Source organism: Geotrypetes seraphini, chromosome 4, assembly GCF_902459505.1.
Source record: "Geotrypetes seraphini chromosome 4, aGeoSer1.1, whole genome shotgun sequence".
Classification (NCBI taxonomy): domain Eukaryota; kingdom Metazoa; phylum Chordata; class Amphibia; order Gymnophiona; family Dermophiidae; genus Geotrypetes; species Geotrypetes seraphini.
In genome coordinates, this window is record NC_047087.1 from 191,567,521 (window position 1) to 191,588,664 (window position 21,144).

Sequence of the window (21,144 nt, forward strand, 5' to 3'; positions counted from 1 at the left end):
ATACATCCTTGGTGTGAGATGATATTGCATCCCCTGGTGGGCAGATCCTGGCTACAGGATTATTTCCTACTTCACTGGGATGATGCTCTCCTTCTAAGAAACCTCTCTCCTCCAAGGCAGCATAGGGGCTACCAGACTGGAGGTGGGACTTCTATACAACATCCCTTTAGGTCTCCTCTTTATGTTGTTTTATTGTAATATTATTTTTAACGTTTGCATGAAGGCACAAGAGTCAACTTTTCAAAATGATTGGGAGTGCTAAACTGAACAAATATGAATGCTCGCTGGTAAGCATAAAGGAGTTTGCTCAATCTTGGGAGTGCTCAATCTCAACAGAATTGACACTTATCTATGAAGGGGTCTATGTTTTTATTTATAAATCGCTTTGAATGGCTTTTGATGAAAGGGGGCAGTATATAAGAAACTAACTCGAGTCAAGCCACCCATTCTATTCCTATGGGCGTCCTGGCATTTAGCTCGCGCCTCTCAGCAGCGCAGCTTGATAAAAGGAGGAGGGGGTAAGTCTTAAGTAGTGTCTAACAGAACTGAAACCCTGCAGTCAAGATCATACAACTGTATGGCTATCAAAATATCATTCACAGGTGATTAAGGACTGAAATGATGAGAGAATACACAGTGAAGAAATAAATACAGAAGATAGGTGTGTCAAGGAAAGAATGAAAGGGAAAGATGATGGAAATAAATGAGAAAACACATTTTCAAGAGAACAAAGGAAAAGAACTAAAAAGCATAAAAGGAAGCAGAAATGAGATGGAGAGAGGAAAAAGATACACAAGTATGTTTAAAATGTTTATTTGATCATTTACTGCCATTTTAAATTGTAATAGAACTTTGATCAACTGCTGCACAAAATTCCTTATATGTAGCAAATATGCAGGGACCAATTTAATAGGCTGCACTAGTTGTTTAATGTGGGCATTCCTACATGCTAACACAACATCTTAAAACAGTTCAGGAAATTTCTGTGTTAAACAGCTAATGTGAAAGGGGTGTGGAATGGGCAGGTACCAAACCTTGCAATGGAAGATTAGGTTTCTACCTTCGACAATCTTATTTCTGTTAGTTCTTGTAGGATTCCATATGTCCATATGCTAAGTGTTCAATCCCAACCCACAATCTGGGAGTTGCAGAAATCCAACAATTTTCTGAGGAAATGCTCCACGCCCTTAGCCTGAGAACATATCCAGTTAAGTCCCAAAGTCAAGTAACATACCTGAATAAATCCAGGACAAGGGGGTACGGGCAGTGGCATAGCGGGGGTGAGCAGTGCTTAGCGTGGTGGTGCCCTTCTCCCACCCTCTTCCCTGCCCCCCCCTGACGTGCACACGCCCCCTTTCCTTTAAGTTTTTATCTTTGACATAAGCAGCCACGAATTTGCTGCTCATGTTGGCTTTGACGCTCTGATGTCACTTCCTAGATGCGGGTCCCGGAAGTGACGTCAGAGAGAGAGCACCAAGCCGACATGAGCAGCTAGTTTGTGGCTGCTTGTGCCGAAGTTAGAAAGATACAGAGGGGAAGGGAAGAGGCGTGAATGAGGCAGGGGGAGGAGGAGGGCGGAGAGAGCAGGAAGGGTGCCAGCACCCTGAGCAAGACCGCACCCAGGGTGGACCGCAACCTTCCCCTGCACCCCCCTTACTATGCCACTGGGTATGGGGGAAGATCCCCAGCAACACAAACAAATTCTGAACTGGTCTGCTCTACAAAACATGAAACAAAAAAATAACCATGCACAAAGACAATTCAGCCATGAATAAAAATGTTGAACTAACCTGCTGCATGCAACAAGCACCCACACAAGACAGCCTTCAGCAAAGCATACTCACAGAAGGGGAACACTGCTCACAGGATCCATCAATTGGCTGGAAAGACTTCAAGCCTGCAAGGCGAAAAATCGTGGCAGAAAGAAGCAGGGACTAACAGAAAGAAGATTATTAAAGATAGAAACCTAATCTTCCATTCCCTTCCAGATTCTATACACTAGGTGACGTACCAAAGCAAAGGTAACAGCTAGGGAGGGACAGAAGAGTCTGCCCTCAACCCCAAGGAACCAAAAGCGGCATCAGAAGAGAGGACCAAATAACCACCTTGCAAATTTCATCAGGATGAATCATGTGAGACTCCGGCCACGACGCAGCCATACTTCTAGTCGAGTGTGCTGTAAGTGAAATCAGCATCACAAAAATGGTCATTCAAATCTATTTCGTGATCCAAGACTTGGATGTTGGCCAACCATGGCGAGGTGCAGCAGTCAAGACAAAAAGGTGATCAGACAGCCTGAAATCATTAGTCCTCTCCAATTAGTAGAGCAAGACTCTCTGGACATCCAACTTTCATAAGATGTGATCTTCGTGCTCCAAACCCAAGGGATAAAACATAGGTAACCAAACCTCCTGGTTGACATGGAAGGCTGATACCACCTTTGGCAGAAATGAAGGAACAAAACAGAGAAGACCACCTGCGGCCACAATACAGAGAAAAGGTTCCCAGCACGAAACAGCCTGAAGCTCCAATAAATGCCGTGCTGAGACAATGGCAACCAGAAAGACAGTCTTGATTGTTAGATCCAGAAGAGAAGCATCCTTCAGTGGTCTGAATGGAGCCTCTACAAGGCTCTGCTAAACGATGTTAAGATTCCATAAAGAAAAAGGAAAACGCAAGGGAGGATGCAAACGAAGCACCCCTCTAATAAATCTGGTCACGTCCAGATGAGCAGGAAGTGAACTAGCTCCTCTGCACGCTCGAAAATGTGAAAGGCCTGCAACCTCATGTGAACGGTCCCTGACCAAAGCCTGAGAAGTGGAAGGTGAAGAATCCAAAATGAGCTCTTTCTGAACAGCAGCAATAAAAGGGAGAACAGAACCTTGCTTAAAAGGTGTGTGGAAAGAAGGATCAGCACCCAAATCCGGACTCTCAGGGAAGCTGAAGTGATTAGCCCTATCCAATATAGAAGCAGTGTCAGGCATAATATTGGAATGGTAACTACTGTAATCAAGGTCTGCCACAGCCAGATGAGAGGGCTCCCAAACAGGAAGCTCTGCTACCAGAATAACAAGCTGAGAAAAAATCTGATGTGCCCGCCAGCTGCGTCAAACGAGCAGAGACTGAATATATTATCCAGAAAAGCCGAAGAAAATCAGATGAAAAGTCACACCCAGCAACCATGGATGGGCTCTGTTGAGGCAGGCACATGTGCCGCACCAAAAAAGTCCCCAGACTCAGAAAATAGGCATTTTGCGCATCTAGAAGAGCCTATGGGTAAGATTTTTTTTCTAATGTCACAGATCCAGGTTGGCTCCCCAGCCCTAGAGTACCCAGAGGAGATGAAGTCCAAAGCTCCCACCCCTTCCCCAGCATGCTAGGCATGCAGAAAATGGTCGTTGATCCGGCGCAATCAATGCACACATCCAGCAGATTAGAGGCTTGAGAGTCCATTCCAAATGATTTTTAAACAAATCAAGGGATATTGAGGCAGAAATAAAACTTTGAAAAAAAGATCAATGAAAATCCAAGATGGCCGCCACCAGCAAATTTGCAACAAAATAGCAAAAATAAACAAAACCTGAAAATAAAAAATAATGATTTGGGGTCTGGGGAGGTGGGGGACCTGAAGCCTACCCTCAGAAACTGTGAAAAATTACTTTTTAAGCGTTCAGCAATCCACCCCCAAAGTTCCCATGGGAAAAAATGGAGGAGTACTCACAGTTGTGCAGTGCCATACCTGTCAGCAGTTTAAACAGCAGCTGAGTGGAGGAAAATAATTTTCTGCCTCAGAAACTTCTCTAAATGACCAGAGTTGAAGATCTTCGGACTGCCAGTTGGCCAGACACTGACTATGACCTCCGCCCCAAGGATCCTCACCATGCAGTCAGGGGCGGGAAAGACAGCCTGCGCCTTGAAATCTGGGTGGGTTTCCCTCCAGATGCATACAGCCTGCGCTTAAAACCCGTGACAAGGTCACTGGGCAAGCCAACTCCCAGGGGAAGAAGCCACAAGTTTAGGAAGGGTGGCACATAGCAGGCTGGCTCCACAGATCCACCAGAGTTTCTCTGTGAAGCAGCAGTCCGTCACTGCGGGACTGCATTCTTTCCTATGACAGGGGACCACCTGGAAGGGGTCTCAAGACACTGAAGCCACCCAGAAAGCGAACATTAAGCAAAAAAGCAAGAAAAGAAGCAGAACAGCTGCAAAAAACTTCTGCACAGATTGCATGCAGAAATTGTAACTGGATATGTTCTCTAGATCTCAGGCTAAGGGGGTGGTGCATGTGCTCAGAAAAGTGTTGGATTTCTGCAACTCCCGTTTTGCAGGTTGGGACTGAACACCTAGCGTATGGAATACGGAAGGGACGTAACAGAGGCTGTTGTTGCACATTAACTTATCGCCAATTCAAGACATTTAGCTAATTGCACTGTTTTACCTACAATGCAGTTTCTGCACAGTAACCATTTTCTCTACATTAACTGCAAAGCAAAATGTTTAGAATGCCCTCAAATTAATGCAAAGTTTTTGCAGTTATTGCCTGTTAACTCTGGCAATTGCCATACCTTAGCTCAGCCTAGTAAATGAAGTCCATGGTGTAAAATTTTCCCTGACAGAGAACTCTGTATGGTATTCAGAAAGCTGTGCATATTTACCTGAGCACAGAGAAGACCCGGGCCATCTTGCCAATTGCACGTATCTTATTCCTGATAATTTCTTTTCTGGCTGCTGCTGTTCCTACTTTCAATGGAAGAAAGAGTTTCTCAAGCTATAGAACAGGAAAACATGCTGCACAGTTCAAAGCAAGATAACCATGTGCATTCCGCAAATCTCATCAAAAATAATATTTAAAGTTGTTGCAGATCCTAGATACCCTTCACCTAGGGATGTCACAACTGCAGTTGTCAATTGACTATAAACTGGTTGGGTTTTCTGTATATTTCTAATGATGATGTATGCAATCTACATATATGCTCATTAGGGTTGCCAAGAAAAACCCGAAATTGGAAAAACTGTGCAAATTGAAATTTTTTCCATGAATTTAATTCTATTTGATCAGAAAATAATTTCTTTTTTTAAATTTTTTCAAGCCCATCCTGGGTCCCTCAAAGCCACTGATTACATAAAGCTCTGTTTTTCTTAAAATTTGCTATTATTTTTGATTAATGGAGCAAATTTCTTGGTATTATAGCTATAACTTATGTTTTCACACTCAGCAATGATACATTGATAAGATGACATTTTATGTCAAGTCTGTTTTATTGAAAAAGAACAATAAATCAGTACAGAAATAACACTACAGAGTATCCAATAAGCATTCAGCGCAGTCAGTGAAGCATAAGGCTTTATCCTGACTGTCTCAAAAGACATTAAATGCTTGAATGTTTGGAACATCATTGGTAGATGATTCTGCCAAAGTGCATGTGTTTAGCTGTTAGCAAAGTATGTTAAATTTCTGTTATTTTCCACAATAAAGTGCAGATATTGAAGGTTCATTTAATAGAATACTGCTAGGTTTTTTGTTTTTTGCATAAAATGTCTTTTTATCATTATTTGATGACAGGAGAATGTTTTCCTATTCTTTTGTGGTTGCAACACTGTATTAGCATACTTGTTATAATAAGCATACTAGAGTCTCTGTAGTGTTATTTCTGTACTGATTTATTGTTCTTTTTCAATAAAACAGACTTAGCATAAAATGTTTTTTTTAAACATAGAAACATGTCGACAGATAAAGGCCAAATGGCTCATCTAGTCTACTCATCCACAGTAACCATTATCTCTTTCTCTCTCTGAGAGATCCCACGTGCCTATCCCAGGCCATCTTGAATTCAGACACAGTCTCTGCTTCTACCACCTCTTCTGGGAGACTGTTCCATGCATCTACCACCCTGTCCGTAAAAAGGTATTTCCTCAGATTACTCTGGAGCCTATCACCTCTTAACTTCATCCTATGCCCTCTCATTGCAGTTTCCTTTCAAATGAAAGAGACGCGACTCATGCACATTTATATTACGTAGGTATTTAAACGTCTCTATCAAATCTCCTCTCCTACCTTTCCTTCAAAGTATACAGATTGAGATCTTTAAGTCTGTCCCCATACTTCTTATCACGAAGACCACACAACATTTTAGTAGCCTTCCTCTGGACCGACTCTATCCTTTTTATATCTTTTTGAAGGTGCAGGCCTCCAGAATTGTACACAATATTCTAAATGAGGTCTCACCAGAGTCTTATACAGAGGCATCGATACCTCCTTTTTCCTACTGGCCATACCTCTCCCTATGCAACCTAGCATCCTTCTAGCTTTTCAACCTTTTCAACCTGTTTGGCCACCTTAAGATCATCACATACAATCACAGCCAAGTCCTGCTCTTCCGTCATGCACATAAGTTCTCCATCCCCTAAACCAGTAGTCACATTTTGGATTTGTAGGTAGTTGGGAGGGCCTCAGAAAAAAATAGTTAATTTCTTATTAAAGAAATGACAATTTTGCATGAGGTAAAACTCTTTCTTTCCTTTTGGCTAAGGGCTCCTTTTAGAAAGCTGTGCTAGGGCATTAACGTGAGGAATAGCGCGCGCTAAATTGCCGCATGCGTTAGCTGCTACCATCTCCTTTTAAGCAGGCGGTAGATTTCTGGCTAGCGCGCGCTAATCCGATGCGTGCAATAAAACCGCTAGCGCAGCTTTGTAAAGGGAGCACTAAGTCTTAATAATAATATTGTAATTTATAGCTAAAAAGACATATGATTAAGAAACTGTTTTATTTTACTTTTGTGATTTGTGATTATGATACTGCTGCCTAACAGAAATAAAAAACTGGATAACTGCAATTAAACTTCAGTTAAATGCATCAATCACATAACTTCTCTGGATACACAAGCTCACTTGCACCTTCCTCCAACCAATCTCTTTCTTGTGGAAATGACACCCTCACAAAAAGGTTTGTCGCCCTTACAATCGTTCCTTTCGGTTTTGCCCACTGCATTTCCACTCCTTCCAGACGTTCCCACCCACACAATTCTTTGAGGTAAACCCCCATCCAAACAAAGTTAGTTTTTTTAAAGTCTAGAACCTTTGCTTTTGAATGAGCCCTTTCTATACCCATCTTAATATTAAACCATACCATGCAGTGATCACTGGATGCCAGATGATCACCCACTGTAACATCAGAAAAACTTTCCCCATTTGCAAGCACTAAGTACAGTATGACCCCCATCCCATGTGTGTTCCATTACCAACTGGTGGAACAGTTCTCCTTGTAGAGAATCCAGAATCTCCCTAATTCTAGAAGATCCCGCAATAGAGATACCCCTATCAACATCCGGCATGTTAAAATCACCTATTAGCAAGACTTCCCATTTTTTAGATATATTCTGAATGTCTACTATTTAATCTCTATCTACTTATTCCGTCTGTGAAGGAGGCCTATATGTCACACTAATGTAAATATATTCACCATTCCCTCTTTCCAAATTGATCCACAGTGCCTCTTCCTTGCCCTGAAGATTCTGCAATTGTGTGGCTTTAATATGATCTTTAACATATAACGCTACTTCCCCTCCTTTTCTTCCTACCCTGTCTTTCCTGAACAGATTATAGCCCGGTATAACTACATCCCAGTCATGGTTCTCTGTGAACCACATCTCCGTGATCGCCACTATATCCAACCCCTCTTCTTCCATCACAGCTTCTAAATCCAGAATCTTGTTTCCCATACTTCAAGCATTAGTGTATACTGCTTTCCAAACATTGCCCCTTTTTCCCATCTGTGTAGAGGTATTCAGTGATTTACTTACCTGAAGGTCTATACGCACCCAGGAGCTTTGATCACCCTGCCCCATCACTTCTAGTTTAAAGCCCTCTTCAGTAGATTAGCCAGCCTGCCAGCAAAGACACTTCTTCCCTTCTTTGATAGATGCACACCATCCCTGCTCAGCAGCCCTTGGAAAATCATCCCATGGTCTAGGAAGCCAAAATCTCTTGACGACACCATCCATGTAGCAACGCATTCATCTCCAGGATGTGAGCTTCTGTGCCCTAGCCTTTACCCGACAGGGAGGATGAACGAGAATACCACCTGCGCATCAGACTGCTTTACCTTCTCTCCCGGAGCCACAAAGTCACTTTTGATACATTCACAGGAGTACCTGGCAGTATCATTAGTGCCAATGTGGATGAGCAGCATCAGATAGTAGTCATCAGGCTTGATGAGTCTTGGCAAGCTCTTCGTAACATCTTGGATTTTGGCACAAGGTAGACAGCATACCTCTCGTGACATCATGTCTGGTCTGCAGATGGACGCTTTTGTACCCCTCAGAAGGGAATTGCCAACTACCACTACATTACGCCTCCTAGTGGTCACGGATCCAGTAATTTTTGGGATCTCAAGCTTTGGTCCTTCCTCTTCTTGGGATACTCTCATCTCCCCCACTTCCAGGACAGCATACCGATTCTTCAGTTCAAGGGCAGGGGAAATCACAGTACCAATCTTGCAGCATTCCGTAATCTGAATCCAGCTGCCTTCCTTCAGCACAGCCTCTTCTTCCCTTTTGCTGGAAATTTTTGACGCCTCATGAACCTCTCATCGATATACCTCTCATTGCTGAATGTGAAACATAATTATAGCTATAATACCAAGAAATTTGTTCCATTAATCAAAAATAATAGCAAATTTTAAGAAAAATGGAGTTTCATATAATCAGTAGCTTTGAGGGACCCCAGGAAGGGCTTTAAATTTTTTAAAAAAAATTATTTTCTGATCAAGCACAATTATATTCATGGAAAAAACTTCAGTTCACATAGTTTTTTCAACTTTAGGTTTTTCTAGACAACCCTAATGCTTGCTGCCTCAAATGAAAACAATTTATCTCATGCATCATAATTGCAAATATCCTAAAAACATGACCCATCTATTGATCTCAGAATTGGAGTTTGCACCCCTGCCCTAAACTAAACAGTGAGAATGCCGGGGGTTCTGAAAGATCTTCTGCTGTCCCACTGCACAATATTCTGTTTCCACCCACATATCTTTTCAATAATCACTCCATTTGTTTTCAGACTACTTGATTAATTAAAATCCTAAGTAATATTTAGGAATAGTATCCTGACCAAGTGTAATCAAAGCAAGAAATACAGATTTACAATGCTAGAAAGCATTTTCCTCAAAAAATGGAACAGTTAGGAAGGATTACTACTGAATGTGAACCAAGAGCTTGTCTCCCACAAAGTCACAGAACAAATGGCACCGACCTTGAGATGGGGATTGGGAGCTACTAAGACCATGCCCATGTATTTTATGCTATTTGTAAAGCTACAGAGTAAAACCCTGCAAGGACTCATTGGAACCTGCTTTGCCTCATTAGCTCTTCTTTCTGTGATTGGTTTTCCACTTTGTCTTCTACACATTTGTCAGTAAAGCAAGCAAAGCATAAGTGGCATGCCTACCAGACAGGCAGTGCAGGGTGGCTATTAGAACCCACCTGGAATAAGTTCCATTGGATGCTGTTTCCATAGAAGGCAATGAAAAAATGGATGGATTCTGCTATCATAAGGACTGGAAGTGCTTATCCCAGATATCCTTGCTAAAAGGGCTTGCATCAGTTTGGATGGAGCTGAATGCAATGCACTGAGGCTATAGCAGAAGAGTGGGAATGAAATCATAATTCAGTCTCTGTACTCCACTACTGAGGTAAAGCCGAAGGAAGAAGCTGGGATACTTTTTCCTCAGCTAAAGCAACACCGAACTAAGTATTTACAATTAAATCTGGGACAGAAGCATTTATACATTATGGGGGGTCCAAGGGAGATTTCTACATACTGAGATGCAATAAATCAGCAGAAATCTTCAGCCAGTCACAGGCAGGATCAGCTTATGGAAGATGCCAGCTGATTGTTTATTTGTGACCATCTCTGGGAAAAAATAGTAACTAAAGTCACTAGACAAAAAAAGTGAAGTTTTAATGAATTCTGTTAGAGCAGGGGTGTACAACCTGCAGCCCGAGGGCTGCATGCAGTCCCGTGAAATATTTTGTGCGGCCCCGGTTGAGGACGATGCAGTGTTTTCCTCTGCTTCCCCTGGGTGTTTACCGTCTTGCCTGCTCCCTCTTCTGTTTTGCTGCAGCGTTTGCGCAGCTCCAGAAACATTTTTTTTCGGCCAATGCAGCCCAGGGAAGCCAAAAGGTTGGACACCCCTGTGTTAGAGTATACAATTTGTAATACAACCATCCAAATCCCATCCCTTTAGGTAAAAATAATAAATAATGTTAGAGATGTTCAAACATGTAACTTTTTCAGAATGCTTATGGATCCATGACATGGGGAAAAAAAAAAAAATCAGCCATAGTTAACATTTGGGATCTGCAACTTTAGTCACCTTTTCCCAGAGATGGTTACATTTATTTCTTGTTATCATGATAACTCATTTAACATTTGTGTAGGTTAATCTAATCTTTGCCTTCCTAATAGACAATAGGAATTCTGTTATAATGAAATATTTATTGTGCATCTGAATAAACTCATTAGACTATCAGAATAAGGGCTACCTCAGTGGTTCCATGGATACAGAAGATATGGGCTCAATTCCCAAGCCTATCTTCTGTTCCTTGAGCCAACCAGGACTGAGGTTGCTAGAGAAACAAAGCTCACAGCCCTGGAGATTGGTGGGGTGAGAGTCATAGACATTAAACTATAATGCAGACCAACTGAGATTTTGAGACAGCTTCAGTCTGAACCCCAGGCCAAGCTCTGCCACTGCAATGATTGGTATAAACAGAGGAGGGGATTAAACAATAGGGGAAAACACCCAAAGAGTTGCAGCCTTTGTAAGTAGAGACTGGTTTTGATGGCGTTTAAGGCTAAAGAAAAGGAAGAAATTTCTAGGCAACCCTCTCTCCCTCTTAAAACTGGACACATCATTCATAAAGGGTCACTGGTAGTGGGGAAGCACATTCTAATGTCCTCTTAATAAAGAAGGATCAATTCTGAGATCACACTAAAAACAGGCTGCATACCTCCTAGAGCATTTTAGATCCCAACCAGTGAGCTGACATTCGCTACTAGAAGCATGTCCTTTCACCAGCAGGAGGTAAGCCAGCATGCAAATGGCTACATACTTCAAGAAAACATTTCCTGGCATACATCTGTAGCCTCTGGATTCCAAAGCCATTTGAGCCACAAGTACACATTAGCAGTGGCGTACCAAGAGAGGGGCAATCCACCCCGGGTGCAGTATGCTCAGGGGGGTGCTGCTGGAGCAGTTGCAGGTCTGTGGTCTGCCGGCCCCGCCCCCTCTGACATCAACTTCCTGTTCCAGGCTAGGAGACAGGCAGACCTGACAGCTGTGCACAGGGGCGGGGAATGCTCTGGTCACAGAAGGGGGTACTCTGCTTTGGGTTCCCACCCAGCCAGGTACGCCACTGCACATTAGGGCAAAAAGTAATGGGATTCCTCTCTCTTTATTTTTAAACTATGAACAGTGATGGGAATGTTAAACATCAGGAAAAAAGTTACCACAGAAACAGGGGATCAAAAGCAATGCCCCCTTCTCCAGACAGATATCAATCACTATTCATGCACAATTTGAAAGAACAAAATCCACAACTACATGGTTTATGGCACGCAAGACAGATGTGCGAAAATAGCACGCATGCAAGGTCAAGGGATAAATGTTACAGCATGGAAATCTACAAAGAATAAGTTAATAGGAGAAAACTCATCATGCAAAGAAAGAAAGATGTCCATGAATATGATTTGTGATGAAAGCAAAATGCACGTTTTCAAATGTTTTGTGGGAAAAAATTGTTAACAAAGGTCAAATAAAAATGAAGAAAAACTACTAGACATGTTGTTCAGTGTGCAGGTGTTTGAGAAATAGCCAGCTTTACATTAGTTTGCAAAGTCATATTTCAAAACAGTGTTGCACTATGTGGTCTGTACCTTTTCTACCTCCAGATATGAGTTGTTCTTCAGATGGAGAGCCCAGAAAAAAAGGAAGTGAATGATGCAGAAAAAGGTGAGTAAGACAATAAAAAAGACAGATATTTTACTAAGCAGTGATAATAAAGAATGAAGGTGGGAAAAGAGAATAATGAAGAAAATGCAAAGTTGCCACACAGAGAGATGGCATTAGTCAAAATAATTCATGACCGGAGAGCAAACACGGCAGCTTTGTTTGACGATTAAATAAGCTCAGTAGAAAGACCAGAAGGAGTTGCACATCAAAGGGCTGGACACAGGAGGTTTTACTAGGGCTCGATTACTATTATGAGTGTCCATAGACATGTAGGGGTTGGTGGTACTCTTCTCCCACTTCACCAACTGCCCCTACCCTCTCCCTATGTGCCTCTTCACCTATGCCTCTGTCACTTAAAACGCCTATCCCCAAGCTGAAGTGGCAACTCTGGTAAGAAAATTCAGCATTCATGCACAGACAGACCCTGTGGCATATCACTCCTTCCTTCCACACAGGATTCCTTTCACCATGGAAAACAACATGAGGGGTAAGATCCTGCAGGGCCTGTCGGTGTCTAAGGGTTGGCAGGTTTTGAACTTAATTTTCTTACCAGAGTTCAGGGATAAGCACTTAAAAGAATGGAGGCCCTGCGGCATCAGGCCCGGATTGAGAGGTGATGGGGACAATCCAGTGCCCATTAAATTTTAGCAGCCAAGGCAGGTGCCTGTGTTGCCCATCCTTAAATCTAGACCTGGGCTTAACAAGTAGATGTTGACCAGGATTAAATGCAGCCAGAGACAGCTTTGGCTCAGACCTAGTAAATACTTTTATGAGCTCTGAAAATCTCACACAAAGTGTTGGTACTATGTAGACAGCACACCTGCACGTGGTGGAAGAAGGCAGGAACTAGTTTAGGAGAACTGAAACCCTGTGCACTGGAAAGAGGAGAAGATATTGCGTGCAAACAAGGAAGAGAAGGAAACATTACAAATTACACATGATGGAAGTGTGCAGCAAAGTGCTAGCAAAAAGTGGCTTGTTGAGGAGCAAGACAGATGGCTTTCCACCTATAAAGCCCAGAATGTCTTATATGCTGTACCCAAATATAAGTTTGGGCAACCTATTAGTAACACATCATGATGACCAATGCTTGCCACGAAAGAACAAGGAATGTACACAGAGACAGTAACAGGGCACCTCCCCACACACTGTGTAATACTGTTCACTTCCATGGCCATGTTATGCCCTATAACAGCCATAGGACTATTGGGTGAGGAGGAGGGCAATGGTAATGATAACATGTACAGTTTTCTGCTTTTCTTTTCACCTCTGTGACATATATCACTGACATGTTTCATTCAAATTCAATATTCAAGAAGATTTTTGTTTTATTTTATTAAAGAAAGTCACAATTAACAGCTGGTAGTAACACTAGTAAGGAGATCTGAATGCTTGAAATGTTCATGTGCTCAACCACACTTTGATGTCAGCCAGATCCTTGTCATATTTAAGCCAGTTTCTAAAGGCTAATTTGTTTTGTGTGCATATAAACCTGAAACCATCTCCTAACCTCTTGTATTCAGGTCTTACCTGCTAATTTTCTTTCCTTTAGGAACTACCAGTTCAGTCCAGAACCTGAGGCTTATACCAATCAACCAGCATATGGAGACAAAGAGGAAAGAGCTGTGAGCTCCTACCCTACATAAGCATCATGAAACTGAAAGCTCTCCAGTATTTTGACAGTATCTTGCAGACTTGTTCTCTGATTTACATCCTTTATTTCTTTACCTGTTTTGGTTTTGGTTTTTTTTTTTAATAAAATACTAGTTATTACAAACAAAAGTAGCAAGCAACAAACAAACAGTTTGGTATGAGTATAAAGTAGACTGTGGAACAGAGAGGAAACCTGGATAGATCAGGTGAGAGTAGAGGAAACAAAATTAGCAGGTAAGACCTAATTTTTCCTTCCTTAGCATCCTCACCAGATAAGTCCAGAACCTGAGGAAAGCAGCAAAGCAATCTAATGTGGGTGAATTTCTGCAACCTCTACTCTAAGAATCTGTGCTAGATAGGCCATATGGTCATTATCTGTCTTCATTTTTCTATGTTTTTTTCTATGTAAATGCAGTTTCTGATGTCACTGCTGTATCCAGTCTATAGGGCTTCAAGAATGAACATAGAGAGGACCATGTTGTTGCTCCACAAATGTCAATGGGTGTTACTCCAGTCATGAAGTCATTATACCTCTAGTGGAATGAGCTCTCAAACCCTTAGAAGGCTGTTGCCTCCTAAAGTATAAGCTGAAAAATAGCTTCCTTGAGCCAATGTACAATGGTCAGCTTAGAAGCTGCTTGTCCTTTTCTAATTCCTCCAAGAAAGAAATGTAATGTGCCTGAAAATCATTAGTAATTTCTAAGTATCTCATGAGCACTTGACAAATGTCCAATCAATAGAAACTCCTAATTCTTCTCAAAACTCAGCCCTCCAAAAGGAAGGATGAACGAGAAACTCGTTCACATGAGGAGATACTACCAAGAAAGTACGGAACCATTCTGGAAAAACTCCATTCTCCATAAAATACAGAACAGATCTCTTTAAGAAAGAGTTTGTAACTCAGAAACCTTTCATCAGAAGCTATAAATAAAAGGACATCTTCAGCATTAAAGCCCAGATTCTGTATAAGATTGCTCAAAGTAGAAAACCAATCATTTGAAACCAGATACAGTACTTTAATATCATTTGCATATATAAAGAATTTTACATTAATCTGCGCAAGTGCTGTTCCCAACGACTGCATCAGAAGATTAAACCACAAAGAAGACAGAGCACCACAGGAAGCTCTCCATGGATTTCACAAAACCTCATTGCCTTTCACTCTATAAGATCATTTGGACAGAAACCTTGAAACCAAGTCAATACATCACCCTGGATTCCAAAACCGATGACAATGGTTAACATAAGAGCATGATCTACTAGGTCATATGCACTTAAAAATGAATAATTATTGCTTTGACCTTTACTCAGTTGTGATTTTCCATAAGCAATCATGAAACCGACCACGGTTTCAATGCTAAAATATTTTTCTAATATTATTCCGGTCATGTATAGCCCTTTCATGCCGTTGCACACTGGGCGGAAGGTTTCATCGTATTGTCTAAGATGACACCCGGACCCTTTTCTTGGGTGCTAACCCCCAAGGTGGACCCTAGTATCCAATAACTGATTTGGGTTATTCTTCCCAATGTGCATCACTTTGCATTTGTCCACATTAAATGTCATCTGTCACTTAGATGCCCAGACTTCCAACTTCCTAAAGTCTGCCTTATGGGAGCTCACTTCACCTACTAGTTGCGCCTCTTCTGCTATTCTTTGAGGCTCAGGAGAGCAGGTGGAGAAAATGGCTGCCACTCCCACTCTTTCCAATTGAGGAATGTGTAGAATGAGGGCTGCTATAGAGACCTCTGTTTCCAGACCCATAGGGCCAAATTCTGTAAAAGACATCGGCTTAGGCGTCCAAACAAAGTGGATAATAAAGCTGGATGTGATTCTGCAAATAGATGTCCACAATTTCATGGATGACGGGAAAAGCTGTGCATAAAAAATAGGTGTGGGCATGGCTTCGATTTGGATGTCCATTTAGAGAATCACATGCTGCTCAGCATCTGAACGCATCTACCTAACGCCTAATGTAGGCGTTGCAAAACCAGGTCTACTTTTGAGCGTAAGCTGGGCGCTAGGTAGACGTGAGTTAGGTGGGCATGACTTAGACGTCACTTAGGCATGCCTTAGGCATCCGTCTATAGGTGAACGGGGCTTTTATTTGGGGGGTATAGAGGATTCCTGGTTGATATTAAGCTCAAAATATGTTAATAATGCATTACTTAAGCAAAGCACATGAAAAAATATATATATATTGCATACTGAACTTCTATTTTGGGGCTAAAGAGGACTCTTATTTGATAATAATAGAAAAAGATGTTTAATAATAAATTACTCAAGCAAAGCACGTTTCCAAAAGATTAAGAACATAAAAGGAAATACACTACTCATACAATGGCTGCAGTAGTTCAGAGCAAATGGACGTGCCTAGTATACAATCTTGACATCATTGTGGCATCATGAAGATGCACCTAGATGGCAGAATGTCACTACAAAATAATAGGAACCTCTGCTTAAACAAAAATTCCTGTAGCTCAGTGGTTAAAGGCACTGCTTCAATCTTCCAAAGGTCATGGGTTCAAATCCATGCAACTCTCCCTAATATCTTCTTTTTGGTCTCATAAGAGAGTATGGATTGTGGACATTGCCATTTACATTAGCACTCTGCCCTTTCCATGGTCCAGAGGGAAACTTATTTTTACCCTAGATTTCACGTCATCTCACATGGCAGGAATCTCTGCCTAACAGAAAGCACCTGTGGTTCTATGGTTAAAGGCACTGCTTCAATCTTCCAAAGGTCATGAGTTCAAATCCCAAGGATGGTCATATACTTTAGCATGTATTACTATTTTTTAAGTGGCATTCTGCCATCTAGGTGTATCTTGATGATGTCACAATGATGTCAAGATTGTGTAATAAGCTTTTAAAGATTAAACTATTTAATTAGTGGGAATAAAATTTGTAGGTTAAACAAATTATTTTTAAAAAGTTAATTAATTAATAAATGAATAAGTTAGTAGGGAGGTGGGGAATAAGCTAGTGATGTTATAAGGAGGCAAGAGAATAATTCATTCTTCTTTTGAAGAAGTCCCAGTATGGGAAAGATGGACTCCTAAGTCTGAGGCTTGTCCCCGTAGAATTCAAAACCAAATTATTTTGTTTAAAGGTTAATATTTAAATTGATTTAAATGAATTTAATTAAAGGTTATGCTTTATTTATTTAGTAAATTTAGAATCAGTGTTCATTTTTGATTTTTTGCAAATGGTCTTTGAGATTTGTTTATTTTGCTAATAGACTACCATTTGATTTTTATGTAGTTTTGTTGTAGTAAGATTGTGTACCAGGCACGTCCACTTGCTCTGAACTACTGCAGCTATTGTGTGAGTAATGTATTTCCTTTTATGTTCTTAATCTTTTGGAAATGAGGTTTAGAATGCAATATATAAAATTTTTTCATAGAAACATAGAAGATGATGGCAGATAAGGGCCATAGCCCATCAGGTCTGCCCACTCTACTGACCCACCCCCAAGTCTACTATCCTAGGGATCCCACTCCTGGTGACAGGCTCCCTTGGCTTAACCCTCTAAGGCAGTGTTCTTCAACCAACGGTCCATGGACCAGTGCCGGTCCACAGAAATTTCCTGCTGGTCCACAGGGCCAGCACGTGCATCAGGCCCAAAACAGTGTTCTTCAACCGCCGGTTCACGGTGCGATCGATGCGGCGTTATCTTTGAGCCAGCTTCCTCTTCCTAACATTCAGTGCACATAGCCATGGGCAGTGGCTCCTACGGGCACCCTGCGCCTGAACCGGAAGCCTTCTCTCTGACATTGCAATGTCAGAGGGAAGGCTTCCAGATGAGGCACGGGACGTGCAAGGTGCAATTAGTACTATTATGGGGGCAGGGCCTGGGGTGGAGAATGGGTAGAGATGTGCGGGGTCTGGCCCACAACTTAGCCCAGTGTTCTTCAACCGCCGGTCCACGGACCGATGCCGGTCCACAGAATAATTATTTTAATTCTGCCGGTCCATAAGTGTAAAAAGGTTGAAAAACACTGCTCTAAGGGATCCCACATGGGCATCCCATTTGCTCTTAAATTCTTGCACGCTGTTTGCCTCGATCACCTGCACCGGGAGCTCGTTCCAAGGATCAACCACTCTCTCGGTGAAGAAATATTTTCTGGTGTCGCCATGAAATTTCCCGCCCCTGAGTTTGAGCGGATGCCCTCTTGTGGCTGAGGGTCCTTTGAGAAAGAGAATCTCTTCTTCCATCTCGATACGGCTGGTAATATACTTAAACATCTCGATCATGTCTCCTCTCTCCCTACGTTCCTCGAGTGAGTACAGCCGCAAATTTTTCAGCCTTTCCTCGTACGATAGATCCTTGAGCCCCGAGACCATCCTGGTGGCCATCCGTTGCACTGACTCTACTCTCAGCACATCTTTTCGGTAGCGTGGCCTCCAGAATTGCACACAATATTCCAAATGAGGCCTCACCATGGTTCTGTATAATGGCATTATGACTTCAGGCTTCCGGCTGACGAAACTCCTGTGGATGCAACCTAACAACTGTCTTGCCTTAGATGAAGCCTTCTCCACATGATCAGCAGTTTTCATGTCTGCGCTGATGATCACTCCCAAGTCTCGTTCTGTTGAAGTTCTAGCTAAGGTCTCACCATTCAAGGTGTAAGTTCTGCACGGATTTCTGCTGCCGAGGTGCATGATCTTGCATTTCTTAGCGTTGAAGCCCAGCTGCCAGGTCGAGGACCAAAGCTCCAACAAATGTAGGTCCTATCGGGTGAATTGCCTATCATACTATCGGGTGAATTGCCATCTCTCACTATATTGCATAGTTTGGCGTCGTCAGCGAATAACGTTACCTTACCTTGAAGCCCCTGAGTTAGGTCACCTATGAATATGTTGAAAAGGAGCGGGCCCAAGACTGAGCCCTGCGGTACTCCACTGGTCACCTCCAATGTTTTAGAGAGGGTACCGTTAACTATCACCCTCTGAAGTCTGTCACTCAGCCAGTCATTGACCCATGTAGTTAGTGTTTCTCCCAGCCCCATTGATTTCATCTTGCTCAACAGCCTGCGATGCGGGACACTATCGAAAGCTTTGCTGAAGTCTAGGTATACGACGTCCACAGATTCTCCCAAGTCTAACTGTTTTGTTACCCAGTCAAAGAAGCTGATGAGATTGGATTGACAGGACCTACCCTTGGTGAATCCGTGTTGACTGGGATCCCGTAGATTCTCCTCATCATTTTCATGTGCTTTGATTGAATAATGCATTATTAAACATATTGTAACCTTTATATCAATCTAGAGTCCTCTTTAGCTCAAAAAATAGAAACTTTAGTATGCAATATACAGTCAAACCTCAGTTTGCGAGTAACCCGGTTTGCGAGTGTTTTGCAAGACGAGCAAAACACTCAGCAAACTTTTGACTCGCAAACCGAGTGTTGACTCGATTTGCGAGCACCCCCCCCGATAACCGGCATCGCTCCCCCCCCCCCGCTCGCTAAGGCCCCCTCACTCCAACCGGCACCCCTCCCGCGCGAACCATCCCCACCCCGCGCGAACCAGCCCCCCCCAGCCCGAACAACTTAAACTTACCCCCCCCCCAATCTGGCACCGGCACAGATCGTGCCGGTGCCTAGAAGATCTTCTGGCTTCTGCCTGCCTTGAGCATGCATCTGCGTATGCTCAAGGACTTCTAATTCTCCCTCTCGCCAACATGCAGTTTACTATCTGAGTGTGTGTGGTGCAATGGTTAAAGCTACAGCCCTACAGCTACAGCTTCGGCTACCCTGACATTATTGGTTCGAATCTCACTCTGCTCCCTGTGACAGAAGCAAAATAAAAAAAAGAGATTAAAAGATAAAAAAATAATAGTGGTGCCAGCATTTCACAATTTTAATGAAAAACAGTATAAAATCGCTACTCTAATGACGTCATAATGAGATGCGATAATGTTATAGACGTTGCATAGACATCTATGTGATGCCTAAAAGACGATTCTGTAAAGGATATCTAACTATTTACACGCGTCTTAGACTCACCGAGCATGATTCTATATAGTGCGTCTATGCATTATAGAATTGCGCTCAGCATTTTCCTAAATTTTAGACATCCTTTACAGAATCTGGCCCATAATGTCTTCCCAATTGGTCCCTACAACATGCTCATCCAGACAAGGCTGAAGGGCGGAACAGCAAGAGGCATACTGCTAAAAGCACTGTGATGACCACCGCATGAGGGTCAGTGTTTGGTAAGACTGAGAGACTTCGCTAATGAGTTATAATGAGCCAACAATACAGCAGTGCAGTTGATCCACAAAAGCACTAAATCGGTAGGTCCAGCAAAACAGTTTAGTTACCTGCGTTTCTCCTGATATTGACTCCCCAATGTGGTGAGCTGTTTGCCCAAGCTCCCTCAGGGCACAATCAAGGCCTGAAGAAGCCTGCTCCCTTCCTGGTCTGCTCCATCCTCAAACCTGGCCCCTTGTCACATAGAGATGTCTGCTTCTCTTAGTTTTCCAATTTTTTTGTTTAAAAAAAAATGCTGAAAGGATCTCTCCCTGCTCTACTGGGACCTAATTCTTCAACTGACCCAGGAGCTAGTGTCACCAAACATTCCAGAGCTGCCCGGGAATTATCTCCTGGAGACAGATAAAACACTGGAGAGCTTCAGCTGAACAGTGCTCTTTACAGGGCAGCACTTGCAACTCTGTATTCTCAGACTCCATCTGCTAGTCAACAGGCATAACACTCAGGTTCTGGACTGGTCTAGTGACCAGTGATAGCCCTTCAGAGCACTGGAGCTTTAAAAGATGTATTTCATCCAATAAGGAATAAGTTATACATGTTCACTGAATATGAAAATATTATACCATACTAACCTTCTCTGGTTCTCACAAAAGAATGCTGGCTTTTATAGAACATGAGAGTATTTTTTTAATGTTACTGTATATTTTTTTATTATTTATCAATTGCAGTACAAGTTAAACTACTTGCACAAGAAATACAGAGGAAGAGCTCTCCACCAAAATACGATAAAGCCCCCCAAAATTTTTTTTAGGGGGGAATACAAATCAGACCACAAAAAAGGGGGGGTGGAGTCACATTAAAGATAAAGGAGATCCAAAAAAGGAATAATTATAATAAGCAAAGGCTTAAATAGATAGCCCTAGTTTATAAATCATAATGCTAATCCCTAGTTGTATTACTACTGGTCAATATCTTGAAGTCTAAAAAAGATCCAAGATGTTCAGTTGGCAGAAAACCTATTTCAGTCCCGATATTTTTTCGCACATTTACAAGGATATGCCAACAGAAATGTAGCGCCTCTTTGTTTTCTCTCTCAGAACTAGAAATTATTTTCTTCTTTCCTGAGTTGATTATGCCACATCTAGAGATGACCAGATTCGCTGGCCACCAAAAAAAGTGCCTGCATTCTTGAAATATAGTCTCATGGTAGCATTTAAAACCTGTTCAAAAACCAGACTGACAATCAAAGTAGTATGATCTG

General features: G+C 42.2%; 1 protein-coding gene and 1 long non-coding RNA gene across 8 annotated transcripts in view; one reads left to right on the forward strand and one right to left on the reverse strand.

Annotated features, from left to right (window-relative positions):
- The window catches only part of PPP3CB (protein phosphatase 3 catalytic subunit beta), a 133,124-nt gene that overhangs the window by 13,318 nt on the left and 98,662 nt on the right, over positions 1-21,144 (reverse strand). For 3 of the 7 annotated variants that reach the window (XM_033941608.1, XM_033941605.1, XM_033941612.1), the window contains exons 11-12: positions 11,938-11,964; positions 4,656-4,740 (exon numbers count right to left, since the gene is read on the reverse strand). In XM_033941608.1, the coding sequence (XP_033797499.1) occupies positions 4,656-4,740; positions 11,938-11,964 (112 nt within the window). The remainder of the gene's footprint in view (positions 1-4,655; positions 4,741-11,937; positions 11,965-21,144) is intronic. The other 4 variants (XM_033941611.1, XM_033941607.1, XM_033941609.1 and 1 more) reach the window with 2 other exon arrangements.
- On the forward strand, positions 680-13,642 carry LOC117359228. The gene is made up of 3 exons (XR_004539190.1): positions 680-796; positions 11,953-12,013; positions 13,566-13,642. It is a non-coding gene; the product is annotated as an uncharacterized LOC117359228 (long non-coding RNA).